Source organism: Oncorhynchus gorbuscha, linkage group LG24, assembly GCF_021184085.1.
Source record: "Oncorhynchus gorbuscha isolate QuinsamMale2020 ecotype Even-year linkage group LG24, OgorEven_v1.0, whole genome shotgun sequence".
Classification (NCBI taxonomy): domain Eukaryota; kingdom Metazoa; phylum Chordata; class Actinopteri; order Salmoniformes; family Salmonidae; genus Oncorhynchus; species Oncorhynchus gorbuscha.
In genome coordinates this window covers 847,405-872,025 of record NC_060196.1, presented here as the reverse complement: position 1 = coordinate 872,025, position 24,621 = coordinate 847,405, and the positions used below count along the sequence as shown (strand labels likewise).

The 24,621-nt window shown below is 44.1% G+C and overlaps 1 protein-coding gene across 2 annotated transcripts in view; it reads left to right on the top strand.

Moving 5' to 3' along the window:
• Positions 1–7,162: 7,162 nt before the first annotated feature.
• The window catches only part of LOC124012511, a 29,834-nt gene continuing 12,375 nt past the window's right edge, over positions 7,163–24,621 (top strand). Inside the window, exons 1-5 of one of the 2 annotated variants that reach the window (XM_046326220.1) lie at positions 7,163–7,189; positions 7,556–7,807; positions 9,394–9,530; positions 9,888–9,984; positions 10,402–11,483. In XM_046326220.1, coding sequence (XP_046182176.1) covers positions 7,591–7,807; positions 9,394–9,530; positions 9,888–9,984; positions 10,402–11,483 — 1,533 coding nt within the window. In that variant the 5' untranslated portion in view covers positions 7,163–7,189; positions 7,556–7,590. Of the gene's footprint in view, positions 7,190–7,249; positions 7,808–9,393; positions 9,531–9,887; positions 9,985–10,401; positions 11,484–24,621 lie in introns of those variants that run through there. The other variant, XM_046326219.1, reaches the window with a different exon arrangement.

The window sequence follows — 24,621 nt, the reverse complement described above, 5'->3', positions numbered from 1 at the left end:
ATCAATACATAAAACTATCATGACTCAAGGCGAAACCCCGATGCAGACACAGGAGGCAGATGGTTGGAGTCTTCCAATGTTTATTAATCCAAAAGTAGTAGGCAAGAGAATGGTCGTGGACAGGCAAAAAATGGTCGAGTCCAGGAGGTACAGGGTGGCAGACAGGCAGACAGGCTCGTGGTCAAGGCAGGCAGAAAGGTCAGGCAGGTGGGTACAGAGTCCAAAAACATGCAAGGGTCAAAACCGGGAGGACTAGAAAAAGGAGAAATAGTAGCGGTACTGGCGGTACTGCCATGCCTGCTGGAACGGCAACTACATCAGTTGTGATTGGCGGTACTGCCATGCCTGCTGGAACGGCAACTACATCAGTTGTGATTGGCGGTACTGCCATGCCTGCTGGAACGGCAACTACATCAGTTGTGATTGGCGGTACTGCCATGCCTGCTGGAACGACAACTACATCAGTTGTGATTGGCGGTACTGCCATGCCTGCTGGAATGTCAGCGGGAGGACATGAAGCCGGAGCGAGGGATGGCAGTGATAATGAAGGGGGTAGGTCGAGGGCTGGCGGTGATAATGAAGGGGGTAGGTCGAGGGATGGCGGTGATAATGAAGGGGGTAGGTCGAGGGATGGCGGTGATAATGAAGGGGGTAGGTCGAGGGATGGCGGTGATAATGAAGGGGGTAGGTCGAGGGATGGCGGTGATAATGAAGGGGGTAGGTCGAGGGATGGCGGTGATAATGAAGGGGGTAGGTCGAGGGATGGCGGTGATAATGAAGGGGGTAGGTCGAGGGCTGGAGGGAGACCATTTAGACCCGTCTCAAATCAAATCAAATCATATTTGTCACATACACGTGGTTAGCAGATGTTAATGTGAGTGTCGCGAAATGCTTGTGCTTCTAATGCAGTAATATCTAACAAGTAATCTAACCTAACAATTTCACAACAACTATCTTATACACACACAAGGGTAAAGGAATGAATAAGAATATGTACATAAAAATATATGAATGAGTGATGGCCGAACGGCATAGGCAAGATGCAGTATATGGTATAGAGTACAGTATATACATATGAGATGAGTAATGTAGGGTATGCAAATATTATATAAAGTGGCATTGTTTAAAGTGGCTAGTGATACATTTATTACATCAATTTTTCATTAATAAAGTGGCTAGAGATGAGTCAGTATGTTGGCAGCAGCCACTCAATGTTAGTGATGGCTGTTAAACATTCTGATGGCCTTGATATAGAAGCTGTTTTTCAGTCTCTAGGTCCCAGCTTTGATGCACCTGTACTGACCTCGCCTTCTGGATGATAGCGGGGGTGAACAGGCAGTGGCTCAGGTGGTTGTTGTCCTTGATGATCTTTTTGGCCTTCCTGTGACATCGGGTGGTGTAGGTATCCTGGAGGGCAGGTAGTTTGCCCCCGGTGATGCATTGTGCAGACCTCACTACCCTCTGGAGAGCCTTACGGTTGTGGGCCGAACCAGGAGGTGATGCAGCCCGACAGGATGCTCTCGATTGTGCATCTGTAAATGTTTGTGAGTGTTTTTGGTGACAAGCCGAATTTCAAAAGCCTCCTGAGGTTGAAGAGGTGCTGCTGCGCCTTCTTCACCACGCTGTCTGTCTTGGTGGACCATTTCAGTTTGTCCGGGATGTGTACGCCGAGGAACTTAAAACTTTCCACCTTCTCCACTACTGTCCCGTCGATGTGGATAGGGGGATGCTCCCTCTGCTGTTTCCTGAAGTTCACGATCATCTCCTTTGTTTTGTTGACATTGAGTGTGATGTTATTTTCCTGACACCACACTCCGAGGGCCCTCACCTCCTCCCTGTCGGCCGTCTCGTCGTTGTTGGTAATCAAGCCTACCACTGTAGTGTCGTCTGCAAACTACAATCATGGGTGAACAGGGAGTACAGGAGAGGGCTGAGAACACACCCTTGTGGGGCCCCAGTGTTGAGGATCAGCGGGGTGTGGATGTTGTTACCTACCCTCACCACCTGGGTGCGGCCTGTCGGGAATTCCGGGACCCAGTTGCACAGGGCGGGGTCGAGACCCAGGGTCTCAAGCTTGATGACGAGTTTGGAGGGTACTATGGTGTTAAATGCTGAGCTGTAGTCGATGAACAGTATTCTTACGTAGGTATTCCTCTTGTCCAGATGGGTTCGGGCAGTGTGCAGTGTGATTGCGTCGTCTGTGGACCTATTGCGGCGGTAAACAAATAGGAGTGGGTCTAGGGTGTCTGGTAGGGTGGAGCTGATATGGTCCTTGACTAGTCTCCAAGCACTACATGATGACGGATGTGAGTGCTACAGGGCGATGGTCTCCTGGACATGGGGTGGTGGAAGTGACCTTGAACAGGTGAGGCTGTGGGTGAGGAGGGGTGGCAGGAGAAGGGTTCATGTTTACCCCCATAGCCTGGCGAGGGCTGGTGCGGCATCGGCAGGAGTGGCATGGGCTGAGGCTTGAAGTGGAAGCAACGTGAAGGCTGGGGCTGTACGACCAGGGGCGCAGTGGGGTGGAAGGCAGAAATGGTGCAAGCACTGCAAGAAAGTCCCTGGAGTGACACAGTGCCTGCTGTGATTGGTAAAGATTTCACAGTGCAGCCCTTGACCCCACCCCTAAAGCACCAGTTAGATGTCAATGTCATCACTCAGGCAGAATCTGCAGCATGGCACAGAGAAAATATGGATATTCAGAACTTCTTCTGAAAGAGGGGCAAAAAAAGGGAACAGGTTGAGGCATTAGTGATTGAGGTGGAGAGGGCAGAACAGCCAGAAAGTCAAAGAGCCGCAGCAGTTACGCCTCGTTCACAACGGAGTGAAAACACAACGCCCCCTGGTGGTTCAAGGTTCCATTGCGAAACGTCAGTCAAACAACAGGATTTTTACCAAAACAGAGAAGATGAAAATATGTGGTTTTCGGTGATGGCTTTATGAGACAGCTAGCAACGTGTTAACAATTACCCATTTGAGTGAGTACTATTTTAATAGTAATGTTAAATAATACACATTGGGGCCTCCCGAGTGGCACATTGGTCTACGGCGTCTCTACAGACCCGGGTTCGATCACAGGCTGTGTCACAGCCGGGCCGTGACCGGGAGAAGCATGAGGCGCACAATTGGCCCAGCATCGTCCGGGTTAGTGGAGAGTTTGGCCTGCTGGGATTACCTTGTCCCATCGCGCTATACTGACTCCTTGTGGCAGGCCGGGCGCCTGCAAGCTGACTTCGGTTTTCAGCTGGACGGTGTTTCCTCCGACACATTGGTGCGTCTGGCTTCCGGGTTAAGCGAGAAGTGTATCAAGAAGCAGTGCGGCTTAGCAGTGTTGCGATTCGGAGGAGAGATGGCTCTCTACCTTCACCTATCCCAAGTCAGTAGGGGAATTGCAGCGATGAACCAAGACTGTAACTACCAATTGGATACCACGAAATTGAAGATAAACGGGGATAAAAGTACAACAATAAAAAATACACATTGGCTGTTAAGACAATTAGAATAGTAATGTTAAATAATACACATTGGCTGGTAAGACAATTAGAATAGTAATGTTAAATAATACACATTGGCTGTTAAGACAATTAGAATAGTAATGTTAAATAATACACATTGGCTGTTAAGACAATTAGAATAGTAATGTTAAATAATACACATTGGCTGGTAAGACAATTAGAATAGTAATGTTAAATAATACACATTGGCTGTTAAGACAATTAGAATAGTAATGTTAAATAATACACATTGGCTGGTAAGACAATTAGAATAGTAATGTTAAATAATACACATTGGCTGTTAAGACAATTAGAATAGTAATGTTAAATAATACACATTGGCTGTTAAGACGATTAGAATAGTAATGTTAAATAATACACATTGGCTGTTAAGACAATTAGAATAGTAATGTTAAATAATACACATTGGCTGTTAAGACAATTAGAATAGTAATGTTAAATAATACACATTGGCTGTTAAGACAATTAGAATAGTAATGTTAAATAATACACATTGGCTGTTAAGACAATTAGAATAGTAATGTTAAATAATACACATTGGCTGTTAAGACAATTAGAATAGTAATGTTAAATAATACACATTGGCTGTTAAGACAATTAGAATAGTAATGTTAAATAATACACATTGGCTGTCAAGACAATTAGAATAGTAATGTTAAATAATACACATTGGCTGTTAAGACAATTAGCATAGTAATGTTAAATAATACACATTGGCTGGTAAGATAATTATATTAAATGACTGTTGCCTCCTGTTCAATTTTATTGTGATGGTAATAACGTTTTTTTAAGTGGAGGTCGCTAGCTGCAATACTATCTTCAACCGAGCCTAGCTTTCAGCTAGCTAGCGAACTGCTTTACTTGTAGTAATGTTGGAGAAACATGTTGGGGAAAAGTAAGTCATCAAAACATGTTTTATTATCACCTGAAACAATTCTTATTTATTTATCCTGTTCAAATGAAAAGGTGATATTTTGCAGTGTATCAAAATAAATGCAATCTCTGACGAGAAACAGGCTCTCCCCATCTTGCATTACAAACACGACATTTGTTAGTTCAGTAGGGAGAAGATGGCATACTGCGTAATGAAATATGTCATGATGTGAACGGGGCATTATGCCACTTGCTAGTCCTAATAACCAAAGCTGAAGGTATCTCTAGACTAACATATGGTGCTCTATCTTTATATCTTGACCGTAAAATAAGCAAGGAGATAGACCAGATGCTTTTCAACTTTCTTTGGAGAAACCATACCCATTACATTAGGAAAACTGTTGTAATGAACACTTATGAGAATGGTGGACTGAATTTTCTGGATTTTACTACTTTAAATAATACTTTCAAGATCAATTGGATAAAACAATTCCTAAGAAGACCCACTTCTATCTGGAATTTTATTCCTCATCATGTCTTCTCTACTTTTGGTGGCCTTAACTTCATGTTGTTTTGCAATTATAATATTGACAATGTTCCAGTTAAACTTCCTGCTTTTTATCGGCAGGTTTTCTTGTCATGGTCCTTAATTTATAAACACAATTTTTCTCCACACAGATATTATATATGGAATAATCGGGATATATTGTATAAAAATACCTCTCTGTTTTTAGAATATTGGTTCAGAAATAATATCCTATTGGTGAGCCAACTGGTAAATGCAGAGGGTCTTTTACTCAGTTATAAAGAATTCTTATGACTTTACAAGGTCCCTGTAACACCTAAAGATTTTGCACTTGTTTTAGATGCCATTCCCTCAGGTGTTGCTATGTTATTCAGGAACATGTCAAGACCTGACCCTCAGAGCCTACCTTCTATTGACCCTGTTGACTCATCAGTAGGAAAGATTTGTTTATCTTTTGGTCCATTCAACAACAGAGCAATACGATCCTTGTTTCAGCAGGATGTTGTATCTATACCTTATGTCATGCCTTATTGGAATGGATTTATTGATAATATCTGTTGGGAAAAAGTTTGGATGTTGCCACAAACATACCTACTTGTTTACAAAATTAAGGATGTTTCCTTTAAAATTATTCATAAATATTATCCTGCCAACCACTATATGAAGAAGTTTAAGGAAAACATAAACTCAAATTGCTCCTTTTGTAATGACCACCCAGAAACAGTTGTGCATCTTTTTTGACATTGTATGCATGTAAGAAAACTGGCAAGACATCAGTAGGTTTATAATTGAACACATTTATGAAGATTTTACACTATTGTGGAGAGATGTACTGTTTGGATTCTTTACATACAATAGAAATAAGCGGAATAATTTTTATGTAATTAATTTCATTATTCTTTTGGCCAAATTTCCTATACACAAATGTAAATTTACAAACAGAAAACCACATTTTCATATCCTACAAAAAGAAATTGAACTGTATTTTAAGACGGTTAAATGCTCTACTAACAAAAAAGCTGTTAGAATTGTAAGTATATGCATGTCCCTTAAGGTCCTTGTGTAATTGTACTGTGATATTGTACCCCCTAGCTCGATTGTCCATTGTTTGTAATCTTATGTATGCTTGTGTTCCCTCATGTGCTTTATGTATTGAGTTGTTGTTAATAAAATAATAAAAAATATAAAAACTATTTTAAAAACTTGCTAGTCAGAACAAGGAAACTCTTTGACATTTTCGACATGCTAACTGGCTGTAGTTATACACGTGCCGCATTTAACCAGTTAGCAAGTCAGAAATGACAGAGTTTCTTAGTTGTATGGTTTATGTGGGTTTATGCAGGGTTGGTGGTAGCTAACTAGCTAGTCTCCGTCAGCATAAACCTAGCAGCATGGTCAATTCAGCACCTGCGTTGGCCACACAGCATTTACTGCAATCCGGCCTCTGCAGAAATCAGTAACTTTTAAGAAGGCACACCTGTTAATTAAAATGCATTCCAGGTGACAACCTCATGTAGTTGGTTGTGAGAATGCCAACGGTGTGCAAAGATGTCATCAAGGCAAAGGGTGGCTACATTGAATAATCTCAAATATAAAATACATGTACATTTTCTTTAAACACTTTTTGGGTTACTAAATGACTCCACGTGTGTTATTTCATAGTTATGACGTCTTCACTATCATTCTACAATGTAGGAAATAAAGAAAAAACACTTTAATGAGTAGGTGTGTCTAAACTTTTGACTGGTACTGTATGTGTTCCAGAGTAGAGAGACCCACGTTAGTAATTGTACTTGAATACTTGCAGTGTCTGCTTTGCAGGTGGGAAGATGCAAGTTAGTTACCTGAAAAATATTTAATCTCTCAATGTTCATTATAAAGTGCACCAAATTCATGCATTTAGTTGTTGATATTACTTTTTTTTCCTGGCAGCGGTTCTCTTCAACCCACACTTTGATATGAATCTACAAATTATTAATATTTCCCCCAAGCAATTACAGGGTTGATCAGAATTGGCCTATGTTGGTGATATGACTTCTTCTTCTTTTATGGACTCGGCGCACAGTGCTTTGTGTGACGCATTGAGTGATGGCTGAGATAAATTGCTTCCCGTGTACATTTCCTGTCAATTGACACAATAAATGAAGGTCGTCTTTTTAACTCGAATAAGGTAACGTTCCAACGTAAAATGTCCCACTACCCGACCCGTTAGCTTGTTTCCGGAAGTACATTTTTTGGGGGGGGTGGATGCTTATTGTGTTGACTGGCTAGCAAAGTAAGTGCCGAGCCAACTACCATAGCCTTGCTTTCTCTCAATACCTTTGCTATTTGTATTTATTTGAATAGCCTCATATACCGTAAATACATATACAGATATACAGATAGATATCTTATATCTAGAAATTATACTAAAAAAAATGTTGCATTAGGTAGAGACCACAACATCCAACAGTAACGTTTGCTAGCATGCTAACACAGACAAAAGTGGTTTAGTTACCTGTATCTTTGCAGCTAATTTTAGCGATTTTTCCTTTTGATAGACGGAATCGTAACACTGACCAACCTGAACAAAAGTAGCTAAAAGTGACTATCTCTTAACTGTAGCTAGCTGCTCATAGACACTTTACCATGATGTCCGCAGCCATCATAACCTTCCAGTCGCAGCTCTCCGGCGTCATGGAGACGGTCCTTAAGTCAGCCATGTACGAGATCACCAGGCTGGTGGAGGATAGTTTCCTGGAGGAGGTGTCCCGGAACCGGGAGCAGGTCGAGTCACTGAAGAAGCGGCTGCAGTGGTCGGAGAACAGAGAGGGAGACCAGAGGGGGAAGTGTGGGGATTGTGGGAAAGCTGGCAAGGAAGGTCATGAGATAAGCTTAGGAACTTCACAGACAGGTGAGAAGCGAGACATCTAACGACACAGTACCAGTCAAAAGTTTGGACACACCTACTCATTCTAGGGTTTTTATTTTTTTTAATTATTTTCTACATTGTAGAATAATAGTAACATCAAAACTATGAAATAACACATGTAGTAACCCAAAAAGGCATGTAGTAACCATGTAGTAACCCAAAAAGTGTTAAAGAAATCAAAACTTATTGTACATTTTAGATTCTTCAAACTAGCCACTTTTAATTAACAGCTTTGCCTTCGCTTGGCATTCTTTCAACCAGCTTCACCAGGAATACTTTTCCAACATTCTTGAAGGAGTTTCCACAAATGCTGAGCACTTGTCGGCTGCTTTTCGTTCACTCTGTGGTTCAACTCATCCCAAACCATCTCTATTGGGTTGAGCTTGGGTGTTTGTGGAGGCCAGGCCATCTGATGCAGCACTCCATTACTCTCCTTCTTGGTCAAATAACTCTTACACAGCCTGGAGGTATGTTAGGTCATTGTCCTGTTGAAAAACAAATGATAGTCCCACTAAGCGCAAACCAGATGGGATGGCATATTGCTGCAGAATGCTGTGTTAGCCATGCTGGTTAAGTGTGCCTTGAATTCTAAATAAATAACATGCGGTGTCACCAGCAAAGCACCGTTACACCTCCTCCTCCATGCTTCCCAGTCGGAACCACAAATGCGGAGATCATCCGTTCACCTACTCTGCGTCTCACGAAGACACAGTATTTGGAACCAAAAGTCTCAAATTTGGACCAAAGGAAAGATTTCCACCAGTCTAATGTCCATTGCTCATGTGTCTTGGCCCAAGCAAGTCTCTTCTTATTATTGGTGTCCTTGAGAAGTGTTTTCTTTGCAGTAATTTGACCATGAAGACCTGATTCACACAGTCTCCTCTAAACTGTTGATTTTGAGATGTCTGTTACATGAACTCTGTGAAGCATTTATTTGGGCTGCAATTTCTGAGGCTGGTAACTCTAATGAATGTATCCCATGCAGAGGCAACTCTGCGCTTTGCGACTGCACTCGAAGAAACATGACAAGTCCTTGACATTTCCTGGATTGACTGACCTTCATGTCTTAAAGTAATAATTGACTGTCATTTCTCTTTGCTTATTTGAGCTGTTCTTGCCATAATATGGACTTGGTCTTTCACCAAATAGGGCTGTCTTTTGCATACCTCCCCTACCTTTTCACAACACAACTAATAGGCTCAAATGCATTAAGAAGAAAATAAATTCCACAAATGAACTTTTAATAAGGCACACCTGTTAATTGAAAACTGACCTCAACTGGAATGAGTATGTTTGTCCAAACTTTTGACTGGTTTTATATATATATATATATATATATATATATATAAGGAGGAATCACTGACGTGGGGCTGCTGTAATGTGTACCTTTTATACATTGGTGATCACTGATCAGACAGTATTGGTTTAAGAAAAGAGTCAGTCATGGGTGGTGGTGGCATCTTAATAAGATGTTTCCTTTCCTTCATCTGATGTGAGGAGACTATTATCCACAATGTTACTTACCTTTTACTCCAAATGAAATGTTCTCTTTGTTTACCTGTGGCCAGGTGTGGAGAGGGGGTGTGGCCTGAAGCAGGAGAAGGTACCAGAGGAGGAGTGGAGCAGCTGTGGGGGTGTGACCAGGGAAACAACCTTCGATGATCTGGAGGAGGCTGAGGCCACCAGCCCTAGGAGAACCTCTGAGGTAGGTAGGGGACTGACTAAACACATGGAGGCTGAGGCCACCAGCCCTAGGAGAATCTCTTGTATCTAGGGGACTAAACATCTGTGACGGGTGGAGGGTGCAGTGTTACAGAAAGTTCAGTTAGAAATGTTATTTTAAAGGATATATTAGAACAGATAGTCTGTGAGGAAGAATTGGCCTTTTTAAAACCTCTCCTCATAATTGAACTGTTCCAGTTCTGTGCTGCAGCAGAGTTGTGAGATGTCTGGGGGTCCCAGAGGAGAATTCTGAGTAGAGAACCATCATGTCAGCTCTATTCAATCACTGTCAGTTTATCCATCATTTAGTCAGAATCAACTCATTCATTTCCTCTTCCAGTCCACAGAGGTCGGAGGTCAGAAGCTGGACAGTCTGCTGAAAGAGGAGGCTCTCCACAACACTGAGCTACAGGAGAGATGGGAGTTCTGCCTGGATGGTGAGTCAGGAGTTTACAACAAACATAACAGACAATAGCCAACCTTTATGATAATAAGAGTAACTTATAATATGCTGTGTCATTTCAAATGTATTCATTATTACACATGTCAACATGAAACTGTAAGTACACATTTAACATTACAGTTACTCTACTACTGTTTCTACTATTGCCAATGCCTTAAATCACGTGTCAAACTCTTTCCACAGAGTGTCTGTGGGTTTCGCTCCTTCCTTGTAGTTGATTGATGAATTAAGGCCACTAATTATTAAGGATCTCCCCTCGCCTGGTTGTCTAGGTCTTCATGGAAAGGGAAATTTAAAAAACAGCAGACACTAGGCCCTCTATGGAATGAGTTTAACACCCCTGTCTTAAATGTGAATGCTTCTAATGCCTCATGTCCCCTGTGTTCTTCAGAGGCTGATGGTTCAGACGTCTCTGGGCCCAGTAAGAGTTTTATTCAGCAGGAGCTGCAGCAGTGCCAAGATGAGTGGAGATCCAGTCTAGACCAGAGGCCTGAACTACCAGGCCCCGAGGGACACTCAGGGGACCCCACCGAACCTCTCTACCGCCCCCACTATAGCATGGAGGAACTAGGGGGTGACTTTGAGAAGTCTGGTTACTGCAGTGGCGGTAGTGGCGACCATCTTCTAGACATGGAAGGGCTGGATAGGCTTCCTGGTTCTCCGTCTCATCTGGGAGCGCTGAGCTACGGAGCTGTGGGTCACTACCAAGTGAACCTGGGGGGGTTTAAGGGGGGCGACCATCGCCATCGCTCCCACATGCCTGGCCCCCATCGGATCCGGAGGGAGCAGGTGGAGTCGCCAACGCCATCTCCCCACCCAGAGGTGGGAGACCTGAACTGCCTGTTGATCAACGAGGAGGGGTACCTGCAGGACTCCAGTGTCTTGTACCCTGAACACGGTGTCCCAGAGTTGGGTAACAGAGCCAGCCACCGAGCCATCCACTCTGGAAGCTCAGCCCACAACAACAGAAAGAGCCCGGATGATGCCGCTGACGATTTTGGACTCTCTCTAAACCTCAGAGATCGTTCACAAGAGCAGGTAACAGGAGTAGGGGGGAGGCGTCATGCCTGCAATCAATGTACCATGACCTTCCCAGATGCTGGTTCCCTCAAGACCCACAAGCAGACACACAAAACAGGGAGAGGGACGAGTTCAGGGTCTGGGCCTCCATACTCCTGCACCCAGTGTGGTAAGACCTTCACCCAGGCCTGCAACCTCAAGGTCCACCAGCGGGTCCACCAGGCAGAGGGACTCCACCTCTGCAGCCACTGCTCCAAGGGCTTCACCTCCTTCTCCGACCTGAAGAGGCACAAGTGCAGCCAGACCACAGACAAGCCCTACTGCTGCTCCATCTGTGGGAACAAGTTCAGTCGGCTCTGGAACCTCAAGCTGCATCAGCGCATTCACACGCAGGAGAAACCCCACCGCTGCACTATGTGTGACAAGAGCTTCACCCGGGTGGACATTTTGAAGGTACACCAGCGCACACACACTGGGGAGAGACCGTACTGCTGTGCTGTATGTGGACTCTGCTTCAAACGACTGGCCCATCTAAAGTTACACCAGCACAAACATAGGCCGGATTTCCTGGCCTGAGCGGTGGCCTAGAACAGTGATTTCAACACTGTGAGGCATGGGATCCTCCAATTTCTTTAAAATATATATATATATATATATATATATATATATATATATATATATATATATATATATATATATATATATATACTTACAGTCCATTCAAAAGTTTGGACACACCTACTCATTCAAGGATTCTTCTATATTTTTACAAATTTCTACATTGTAGAATAATAGTGAAGACATCAAAACTTTGAAATAACACATATGGAATCATGTTGTAACCAAAAAAGTGTTAAACATATCAAAATAGAATGATTTATTTTTTCAATATACATTTTTCAAGTTTCTTCAAGTGCAGTGGCAAAACCATCAATCGCTATGATGAAACTGAATCTCATGAGGTCCGCCACAGAAAAGGAAGACCCAGAGTTACCTGGTCGATGACATTCGATGGATTGGACATTAGACCGGTGTAAATCTGTCCTGTAGTCTGACGAGTCCAAATTTGAGGTTTTTGGTTCCAACCGCATGTGTGTGTCCCACCGTGAAGCATGGAGGAGGTGGTGTGATGGTGCTTTGCTGGTGACACTGTATGTGATTTATTTTGAATTCAAGGCACACTTAACCAGCATGGCTAACACAGCATTCTGCAGCGATAAGCCATCACATCTGGTTTGTGCTTAGTGGGACTATCATTGGTTTTTCAACAGGACAATGACCTAACACACCTCCAGGCTGTGTAAGAGTTATTTGACAAATAAGGAGAGTAATGGAGTGCTGCATCAGATGACCTGGCCTCCACAAACACCCGAGCTCAACCCAATTGAGATGGTTTGGGATGAGATGGACCGCAGAGTGAAGGAAAAGCAGCCAACAAGTGCTCAGCATATGTGGGAACTCCTTCAAGACTGTTGGAAAAGCATTCCAGGTGAAGCTGGTTCAGAGAATGCCAAGAGTGTGCAAAGCTGTAATCAAGGCAAAGGGTGGCTATTTGAAGAATCTCAAATATAAAATATATTTTGATTTGTTTAACACTTTTTGGGAGTTATTACATGATTCCATGTGTTATTTCCTAATTATAATGTCTTCACTATTATTCCACAATGTAGAAAAAGAGTAGAAATAAAACCCCTTGATGTGTAGGTGTTCTAAACCTTTTGACCGGTAGTGTGTATATATATACATACAGTGCCTTCGGAAAGTATTCAGACCTCATGACTTTTTCCACATTTTGTTACTTACAGCCTTGCAAAATTGATTGTTTTTTTCCCCTCGTCAATCTACACACAATACCCCATAATGATGGGGAGTGTTGCTGCACCGCTATTTTCAGGTCTCTCCAGAGATGTTTGATCAGGTTCAAGTCTTGTCTTGGCTGTGTGCTTCGGGTCGTTGTCCTGTTGGAAGGTGAAACTTCGCCACCAGTCTGAGGTCCTGAGCGCACGGGAGCAGGTTTACATTAAGGATTGCTATGTACTTTGCTCCGTTCATCTTTCCCTTGATCCTGAACAACATCCCCACAGCATGATGCTCTGAGAGTCTTTAGGTGCCTTTTGGCAAACTCCAAGCGGGCTGTCGTGCCTTTTACTGAGGAATGGCTTCTGTATGGCCACTACCATAAAGGCCTATTGGTGGAGTGCTGCAGAGATGGCTGCCCTTCTGGAAGGTTCTCCCATCTCTACAGAGGAAATCCAGAGCTCTGTCAGAGTGACCATCAGGTTCTTGGTCATCTCCCTGACCAAGGTCCTTCTCACCCGATTGCTCAGTTTGGCCGGGCGGCCAGCACTAGGAAGAATGATGGGGGCCACTGTGTACTTGTGGACCTTCTATGATGCAGAAATGTTTTGGTACCCTTCCCAAGATCTGAGTCTCGACACAATCCTGTCTCGGCGCTCTACGGAGAATTCCTTTGACCTCCATGGCTTGGTTTTTGCTCTGACATGCACTGTCAACTGTGGGACCTTATGTAGACAGGTGTGTGCCTTTTCCAAATCATGTCCAATCAATTGAATTTACCACGGGTGGAATCCAAATCAAGTTGTAGAAACGTCTCAAGGATGATCAATGGAAACAGGATGCACCTGAGCTCAATTTCGAGTCTCATAGCAAATGGTCTGAATACATTTTTTTATACAGTTGCACAAATTTCTAAAAACCTGTTTTCGGTTTGTCATTATGGGGTATTCTGTGGAGATTGCTGTGGATTTTAATTTATTTAATCAAGGCTGTAACGTAACAAATTTGAAAAAGTCGAGGGGTATGAATCCTTTCCGAAGGCCCTGTATATACTCAGTCCAGCTCTGAAAGTTGTAATAGTGGAATGCACAAGGTGTAATTTCGAAATTGGGTAGTACATCATCAGTTCCTCTTGTCATGTTAGTCATTGCACACCTCAGAGAGCTATTTATAACTTGTCAGAAATGTCCAGATCAACGAGCCCATGTCAATTAACGTTTTTAAAATGTATATCTTACAAAAATAGAAACAACATGCAACAATTTTACTGAGTTATTCTATGGATTTCACATGACTGGGCAGGGGAGCAACCATGGGTTGGCCTGGGAGGGCATAGGCCCATCCACTGGGAGCCAGGCCCAGCCAAACAGAATGAGTTTCTCCCCACAAAAGAGCTTTATTACAGACATAAATGCTCCTCAGTTTCAACAGCTGTCTGGGTGGCTGGTCTCAGACAATCCCGCAGGTGAAGAAGCCGGATGTCGAGGTCTTGGGCTGGCATGGTTACACTTGCGGTTGTGAAGCTAGTTGGATGTACTGCCAAACTATTGACAAGTATGTTGGAGGCGGCTTATGGTAGAGAAATGAACATTCAATTATCTGTCAACAGCTCTTGTGGACATTCCTGCAGTCAGCATGCCAATTACACGCTCCCTCAAAATCTGAGACATCTGTGGCATTGTGTGACAAAACTGCAAATTTGAGGCCTTTTATTGTCCTCAGCTCAAGGTGCACCTGTGTAATGATCATGCTGTTTAATCAGCTTCTTGATATGCAACACCTGTCAGGTAGATGGATTATCTTGACAAAAGAGAAATGCTCACTAACAGGGATGTAAACAAATTTGTATACAACATTTGAGAGAAGTAAGCTTTTTGTGTGAATGGAACATTTCTGGGATCTTCTATTTCAGCTCAAGAAACATGAGATCAACTACATGTATTTACATTTTTGTTCAGTATAGGTTATTTAGCCCATAGATCTTGACAAGTTTGTCAGTCAAATAACACATGAATACACATTAGACATGGCCAAATGTATAGAATTGCAAGAAAAGGAGCTTTAAAACAGCAGCATTTCCTTTGCATCCAATGACAAAATGTGTAGAATTGCAGGAAAAGGAGCTTTAAAACAGCAACATTTCCTTTGCATCCAATGACAAAATGTGTAGAATTGCAGGAAATAAGCTTTAAACCCAGCAACATTCTCTCCACCAAGAGCGACGTGAACAGTTTGTGTCATGAACAGTGCCCGTGCCAATAGAAATAGACATGTTAGATTCTGGGTTAAACTTTGAACATTGTTATACTCAGAAGAATAGTATCTAACAGTGAGGGACTGGTTTTTACTTCAGAAGTTAATGGTCTGTAGAAGCCAGATGGCTTTGGAATGTGTAGGGAGACTGGTGGAGATCTTAGAACCTAACAATGTCACTGAGGGAGAGAGGGTAATGTATAACGTTTACATTATGTCAGGATATGTTATTGTTAGCCATCAAGAGATCCTCTGGGAGAAGAGACACTGTCTATCAATCACCACGACAGCCTTGAGTTGAAGAGACTCAGCCTAGGAGAAAGGGTCGTCAGTACTTGTGTGAAATGTTGTGTGTCTGAATGCAGCTCTATCGACCCTTTGGGAAGAATTAAACTTGGATAAGCTTTCCTAGTGTCCGTGGAGTCATTAACTCAAAGAATTAGAACCTAACATGTGGTAGGAGTTCCCCAATGCTGGAAGGGGGGGGGGGGGGGGGGGGGGGGCCCTGAGTGAAAATATTTTGGATCCCTGGGTCTCGATTTTTATTTGACATTGAGAACTATTTTTTTATGATCAATTGTTTATTAATAAGGACATTGAAAATATAAACTGTTGGAAGCCATGTTTTGAATAAGAATGTATGCCTTTTATATCAGGAGTTCACAAACTCTGTCCCCGCGTTTTTATTTTTTTGCCATAGTGTAAAGGACGTCACGCTGCTTGCTAAGCGAGTACCACATCCTCCTGATTCGGCCCATACCGGTTTTGAACTCGGGACCTCTCAAACACACGTGACCTTCTCAAGCGTCTTATCCGATTGCGCCACCTCAACAGTTACCGAATGAGGCGATGCAAGCGGTCTAGGAATCGTCTGTCATAATGATCATACCAACCTACCAAACATTTCAAAAGCACTTAAACACGATCATGGCAAACTTACAACTTCCCACAAGCACATGAATGCCCCATATTCAAGTCTGACCAATTCTTCAACCAATAAGATTTTAGCTAGCTTGATCGCTAGCTACCTTTACTAATAATAAAATTAGCTCGTTTGCTTAACATTGGCTATATGATAAAACTAGCGACATTATCCGCATTAATAAGTTTGTAACTGTCAAATGGATTTGTCATGTTTTGGAGGAAATGTATGAGGTCAGTAGTGAAATGTAACAACCCCCTCCACAAGAAACATTACGACTTCGACGGTTGTTCAAGTGAAACTTCCGATGCCAGACCAGATTTTCAAGTACAAATAAAACGGAATAAACACATTTTAAAGCAACAACTTCAAACCCGCAGAACATTTTTTTAAGCATTTTGTGTGACATGAACACAGTACACCTAAATTTAAATTTGGTTTTAGGATTCTAACTTTCCTACTAATAAATAGAATGAAAAATAAATGACAACCAGAATTAGTTTTAATTAAATTAATCAACTGAAATTCAAATTCAACATTTTTCTTTAACATTTTGCTACATTCTCTCACAGCATGATTCTTCCAAACAAAAGCAAATTCACAGCAAACAGAACTATTCCCTCATCACCATCTGACACCCTATTCCCTATATAGTGCTATATTTCTAGTCCAAAGTAGTGCACTATATAGGGAATAGGGTGCCATTAAAGGCTCGTCCCCTGTCCTCTCTATCTGTCTTTGTGTATTGTCTTCAGGTGTTTCTTCAGATGGCCAGTCTGTTTGAAGTGCTTGCCACACTCAGAGCAGGTGTAAGGTTTCTCCCCAGTGTGTACAAATTTGTGCCTCTTCAGATTATTGTAATCCAGAAAGCCCTTCCCGCAGTACGAGCACCAGTGTCTCTTCTCCCCGTTGTGCCACCTCAGGTGAACATTCAGTTCCACACGCCTCTTGAACCGCTTCACGCAGAGGGAGCAGGCAAACGGTTTCTCTCCAGTGTGAACGCGGAGATGCGTCTCCATGTCGCGCCGGATGACGAAGCGTTTGTCACAGATCGGGCAGATGAACGGGCGCACGCCGCTGTGGACCATCTGCTCGTGCTTAGTCAGGCCGAAGCGGTAGACAAAGGTCTTGTCGCACTTCGGACACTGGTGGCCCCGCTGATCACCGTGGACGCGGGCGTGGCGGTTGAGGCCCTTGAGGTTGGGGAAGTCCTTGCCGCAGGCAGAGCAGGCGAACGGGCGCTTCCCCGTGTGGAGGGAGGCGTGACTCTCTAAAGCAGCGGCGCTACTCAGTACGCGACCGCAGTCTGCACACTGGTTCTTGGTAAAAGGTTTCCGTGGAGACTTGGGAGACTGTTGGAGCTGGAACGGTCCTGGCGGCGACCACATCGGTTGTGACTTGCGATACCGCTGCGCCTGCTGGAATGTCAGCGTGCATGGGGGGGACTTTTTGAATCCGGAGTGAGGGCTGACGGTGACAATGAAGGGGATAGGTTGAGGGGTGGAGGGAGAACGTTTCAAATTCAATAACGCCGCGGCCGCCGAGCGAGGTCTGCCGCGACGAGGGGTGGCAGAAATTACCTTGAACTGATGAGGCTGTGGGTGAGGAGGGGTGGTAGGAGAAGGGTTCACATTCACCTCCGTAGCCTGGTGTGGGCTGGGGGTACCGTGAGGGCTGGTGCAACGCGGGCTGGTGCGGTGTGGGCTGGGGGTACCGTGAGGGCTGGTGCAACGCGGGCTGGTGCGGCGTGGGCTGAGGCTTGAGGTAGACGCAGCATGAGGGCTGGGGCTGTACGACCGGCGGCGCTGTGGAGTGGAAGGCAGAAACGATGTCTGTGTGACCAGACCTCTAAGCTCTGACCTCTGACCTTGATGTGAGGTCTTAGTGACCTTCGACCTACTCCTCTTAGCCTGGGCTAGGGCCAAACCTCTCTGAGCCTGCACCCAGGTCATGCTTCTCTTCTTGGATTTGGACACACCAACACCTCCACCAATAGGTGATTGTCTGGTCAGAGAGGTCACATCAGTGTTAGCTCCTCCCTCTTCCTCACTGATGATGTGGTTACTACTTCCTTGTCCACTAGACTTGTCGTCAGCCATCTCACCGTTAGCTGTGTCCTCTACTACATCCTGGTCAACGTGTGATTCCCTGGACTTTTCTTCTCCGTCCTCCATCACCTTTGAGTAGTCGTGGTCTAGAGGGGCGGTTCTCTCTCCTCTGGGTTTCTTAGCAACCACTGGAGATGGTGTGCTGTCCTGGGGGCGTGGCCTTAAGCGGAGGCGGAGACCGGAGAGGAGCGCTTCATGTCGACTTGACTTTCGCTTGCTGCCTAACTGGACAACAATCTCCTCCTTTTTCTCACCGACGGGGTCGTTTCCGTAGCAACAGACCTGGTCATCACAGCTTCCATAGACGTGGCAGAGAGGGGGCAAAGCCTCTCCCCCTCATCTTCCTCCTCCTCTTTTTCCTCCACCCTCGGTAGGGAGCGTACTAAGGGTGCTACTGAAAACTGAGCTGAAAACTGTGTCATAAACATCTGACAGGGGCCAGAGGGTGTGGTTACAGCAGGGGCTGACAGCTGTAGAGGGGCTTCATCAGACGTCCTGTCTGGGACAACAGGGGACTTCGGTGATGGCAGAGTGGGGGACGGTTGCACATGCTCAGTGACCAAGGACTCCTGCTTCTCAGAGGGGCCGGCAAGTTCTTCAGACAAAGTAAGCAACTGAGCGGACTGGACCGGTGTTGGCGGAGTTGCCGTGGCAACATCCGACTTCTCCAAAACTGTAGGCGGTAGCGGTTGTGTTGGTGGTGCGGCCGGTGGTCCATCAGGTACAGCTGTAGGCCGAGCTGGTTGTGTTGAGGGCACTGCTATTGGACGAGCTACAGGTAGAACGTTTGTGTGGGACTGTGCTGGTGATGGTCGAGGAGATGGGGATGGACGAGGGGGTACGGGGCTGGGCTGTGTATTCTGAAGAGGGGTTCTGGGTAACCCGGAGATGACAGGTGGCGGGCGCTCTGCCGATGCTGCTGTCGACTTCACCGCTACAGTCGACTGGACCGCTGTGGTCGTTTGGACAGTTTCTTTTGACAGAGTAGTTACCGTGGACTGGGCCATTACAGTAGACAGGACAGTTGTTGTAGACTGGATAGTGGCTGCTGATTGAGGAGATGCTGTCTGGTGTAATGTTGGGGACTCTGCTGCTGGTAATACCAGTGACTGCTGTTCTGCTCCAGGGGCCTGGCCTGCACTGCCACTGGTAAACTCTCTGGTCCTGGGCTGGGATGGGCTGAGAGCCTGGGGGGTCTCCTGGGTGTCTGATTCTCCCTGGAGGGGGGCCTCTGCTGAGGTAGGCTGGGTAGTAGGAGGCCTTTCCTGGGTGTAACGGTTGACCAGGGCCCTGACGGCTCCAGGTGGGACCAGGGCTACAGAGGGAGAGAGATTGACAGGATGGAGAAAGGTAGAGGGGAAAGTTGTAAGGGAGAAACAGAAAGAAAACAAAGACAGAGAACAACAGTGGAGAGATTATTATAGATATTATTAGACCCTGGTTCTCATCCCAATACTGTTTAATACATTGTAATAAGATGCAGGTCTCCCTAGTTCCTACCTCTGCCTGGTAGCTCTCTGAGAGGTTGTCTGCGGACCAGAGTCGGGGCTCTCCCCTCCTGCTTTAGCAGTATGTACCCGGGGAGTAGTCATCAGAATAGTCTGCCTCCTGGGGGGGTGAATGGGGAAAGACAACCACAATAGGGTCAACAAAAACTCTGATGAAGGCTGTGAGGTCAATATGTACGCTTAAATACACAAGTGATTCTAGGGAGAGCAGTGTTAAGGTTTTTCTTTTCACTGGGGTCGACAACAACAGGTTGAGTATAGAGGTAGATGAATTGGCAAGACAGCACCCACAGATCTGGGACTCAGGCTTGAAGCCTCGTCTTACCCAGTCCACCTCCTGTTTGATCAGTACAAAGGCCATCTGTGGGTTGTCCTCCTTGTTGTAGGCCCCACGGTGCAGGTCCTCCTCGCGCAGGTGCTGTTCCACAGACAGAGGCAAGGCTTGCACTGTCAGAACTGGAAATACCAGATTAGGAGAGACAGTGGTTAGGAGATGAGGAAATGTAGAGGTGAAGATGACAAACCAGGTGATGACATGACAACATCCTGTGTTGCAAAGTGACTAGCATTATTAAGGTTATCAGTAATTTATTAATGCATAATATAAGCTACACCTCTCAAACATGTTCTGTTTAATATTGTAGTCTATACAAATTAAACATAGGTACATGAAGCAGTTTTGTTAAATATTCTCAACTTTGAGCCTTCATATGCTCAGCTGAATAGTTAGCTATCAGGATGTGTGATCACTTGAACGAAGCTTAGCTAGCTTGTCCAAAGGTGTATTCATTCCACCGATTCTGTTGCAAAACGTTTCTTGAAAGGGAGGGAGCAAACGAAACGGGAGGGACCTACCTGAATTTGTACAATACCTACTAATTTTAAACTCAAAACAAACTGTTTGGAGGGAACAAATAACCCGTTTCTACTCACCACATTGGACACCAATGTCACGCTTGCCGATACGTGATGTTCTTTGACTCGGTCCAGGCTCTGCGGTTTGTCTTTCACTTTCACCCGTCGATTTCTTCACATTTTCAGGGGATCGAAGCCTCGTTTTGAGGTCCTCGTTCTCTTCTTTTATTCTGCATATTTCGAATCGCAGCTCCTCAATAGTTGTTTCGAAAAGTTGCGTTGTCTCCATGACTGCCGTCTTCAGCACCTTCTCCATAACAGAGGCGAACTGGGTTTCAAAACCTTCTCTCGCCATGTTAGCGGCGGCCATCTTCAACCCACACACACGCATATAAATAATCTTCTTCTATGGTATATTGGCGAATGTACAATTTAATCTGTATCCCGCCACCTACTGTGCGGGATGGAAACATAATTCCCCAAAAGTGTAACAAACTACCAAACATAAAAAATATAATAGAGGTAAAATCGTTAAGTCCAACAAACGTTTCTGCAGCAGCCACAATCATGTCAAGTTTCTTAGACTTCTTTGAGATTTGAGCAGCACAGTTTATAACTGTGGCAATGAACGCCACAAAATCCACCTTTTTTCCACACACAGCATCGTTTGACTGACAGCACACTTACTAGAGGCTGTGGTGCTTCCACTATCATATCTCCAGGACCATCAACTGTTCCCAATTATTTTAATTACCTCCTCATAGGAGATTGATAACTTTTGCAACCTCAATTTTCTTCACCCTGTATGCAGGGCACTCGGGATCATGATCCCCACCACAACTGCAACACCATCCTTCTACACACCGTTGAAACATGGCCACATCCTTTACAATTCTTAGACTGCAGTGGTTTGGGGATGAAAGCTCTTACAGCACATCTTACATAACCAAGCTTCACATGCATAGGTAGGTGTTCTTTATCAAAAAACAACAGTACCGACAGACTTTCTTGGTTTTCTTCATCCACCCAGCGGGTCAGACACTGGGCACCAACCACACCAGGAATTCTCTTCAGGTATTCAACCTGAACATCTGTCGTCACCCGAAGTTTAAAGCACAAAATGTTTCCCGGATTCATTTGAGGTCCACTGCAATCTTCCTATGTTCTTCATAAATACAGTTAATCATAATAAGACCACTCTTGGTCACTCATAGGCCTACTTCACAATTTGTTACACCTCAAACGGGTCTCCCACATATACGTCCTTACTTAACAAACGCATCCCAACAAGAAGCGATTGAATATCATTCACACACGTGTCCTCCACTCCAATTTTAGACCATTTCCTTTCTGTTCCAGTTCGACACTACTGTCATTCAGAACATTCATCTTCACCAACTTTGATCGACGCGCTGCTTGATTCCAACTCAGCATCCACTTCCGCTTTCTTACTTATTTTTATTTGTTATTGCAACAATAATAGCAATATTACACATCAATACAGGGACATTCCTGTGAATACAATTTAAAAATGTATTTATAGAACACCAGTCGACCACAAAAAAATCATTATAATTTGAAATTTGTGGCTGTGACAACTAGTGAAAACTGAAGCCATTTTCTGATCAATCCTGTCCATTATATTCGAAACAATAATATAGTTACCACAAACACAAAGTCAGAAGGCCAAACTACTCAAACAGATGCACAGCCTTTGGCAGGAAAAAAACCCTCAGTTGTGTGTGTAAAGTCTCCCATTCAAAGGTGTTCCGTTTCAAGATGTGGGCACAAAGACGTCTGAATGGCACCAGGGGAAAGACGGACAAACAAAAGCCACAGAGAAAAATGCTGCTGAAATGGCAGTAAGTTCAAAGACAGATCATTGTCATTTATACCATACACTTTTACAAAAAATGTCATTTTAATACTGTACTAACTGTCAAAATAAAGAATGTTGCACACTCCATGTGTAATCTCCCAGCAATTTAATGGGTATTTACCAACGTTTTGGCATCACTGTGATGCCTCACCCCGAGGAAGGCACAGTGATGGCACGTTTCTCAATAAAATTGAAGAAAGTGGGACTTTAAACGGGTGGCCTAACTATGTGGTCACTAAAGATCCAATGGCACTTATAGCCAGAGCCCGTCATGATGAGTACCATTGTAGGTGTACTGTGTTTATCAAACTGTATTCCTATCAGTAAGATGTATGTTAAGTGTATGAATAATGTATATTAAACAAAATATCTGTAAAAAAATATAAAAAATAAACAAATACTCATGTAAAAGAGTTAGTTTTGTCCTCCGAAGAGGGAGGTGGATGGGACAATACAATAAGGTTAGGATGGTGTGTTCCCCCTTAAGCTCTGAAGAGCTTTGGGTGTGTAGAAAAGTGCTATGTAAGCCCAATCAATTATCATTATTTGCCATCTTGTGTAGCCTGAAGACCATGCCTTTCTCAAAAGATGTAAACTGGTACAAAATACCAAAAAAAGGTAGACTGCAAGGCTGTGTAACGTTAATGAATAAATGACTATAGTAAGTGCCTATGTCACAAATAAAGTAACATGGTTTAAGTTTTCATCTTAAAATCAGCCATAATTCTGCCAATTTCAAACATTTACCTTCATCTGAGCATTCCTGTGAAACCATGCACGTTTTACTTGTGGCTTACGTGTGGGTTCTCATTTGTTTGCCTACATTCCATTTTTAAAACAATGCCGATATTGGAGTAAACCTATTTTGGTTTAAGACACGACGCCAACACCATCACTAAGTTTGCCGACGACACAGCAGAGGTCGGCCTGATCACTGACAACAATGAGACAGCCTATAGGGATATAGGGAGGAGGTCCGAGACCTGGCCGGGTGGTGCCAGGACAACAAGCTCTCCCTCAACATGATCAAGACAAAGGAGATGATTGTGGACTACAGAAAAAGGAGGACCGAGCACACCCCCATTCTCATCGACGGGGCACGACAACGCCTATTCCCCCTCAGGCGACTGAAAAGATTTGGCATGGATTCTCAGATCCTCAAAAAGTTCTACAGCATCACAACCTGATATGGCAACTGCTCGGCCTCCGACTGCAAGGCATTACAGAGGGTAGTGCATACGGCCCAGTACATCACTGGGGCCAAGCTTTTTGCCATTCAGGACCTCTATACCAGGCCGTGTCAGAGGAAGGTGCCTGACGGGGCCCCCCCTGAGGGGTCCCCGTGTTGAGGGTCAGAGTGGTAGATGTTGTTGCCTACCTGGGCACCTCGCTGTGTCCCGTCAGGAGATCCAGGATTCAGTTGCAGAGGGAGGTGTTCAGTCCCAGGGTCCTTAGTTTAGTGATGATCTTGGAGGGCACTATGGTGTTGAACACTGAGCTGTAGTCAATGAACAGCATTCTAACATAGGTGTTCCTCTTGTCCTGGTGGGAGAGGGTAGTGTGAAGTGCAATAGAGATTGCGTCATCTGTGGATCTGTTGGGGCGGTATGCAAATTGGAGTAGGTCCAGGGTGTCTGGGATGATAATGTTGATGTGAGCCATGACCAGCCGTTCAAAGCATTTCATGGCTACAGATGTGGGAAAGATAATTATTACTTCACTTTTTCTAAGGTAAAACATATAGAGGTAAGCTATAGAAATGGCTAAAAACCTATTTACCAAATGTAATTAATTAATTATATATTGAATACATGGGGAGTATTATGCTTATTGTACAAAAAGACCAACCATAGAACTCCATGAAACACAATTCAGGTAAGATTTTCCATCCAGTTAACATAAAGTATTATGTACAGTAAGACAATGGATGGTTGTAATATGGTGAGGGATTGGGGGAGAAAGCAAGCATGATGCTTGATGAACAGAAAATATACTTATTCTAGTTTGGTCGGGTGGCTTTAGTCTGACTACCCATACAAATCACTCCGGCCAAAAGACACGCCCACTAAGGTTTCTACTGGAGCGATCGATAGAGCAGCAGAACTGAATTCAAGACGAGTCTTCTAATAACCAAGATTAGACTAAACTAGAGCTTGCAGAACTTGATTTTTGTAGTGTGGTGTCAAAAAAGCAGAGAATCTCTTTATTACGGCTTTACAAACATTGAATCTATATGTTTTGACCATGACAGTTTAAAATCTAAGGTAAC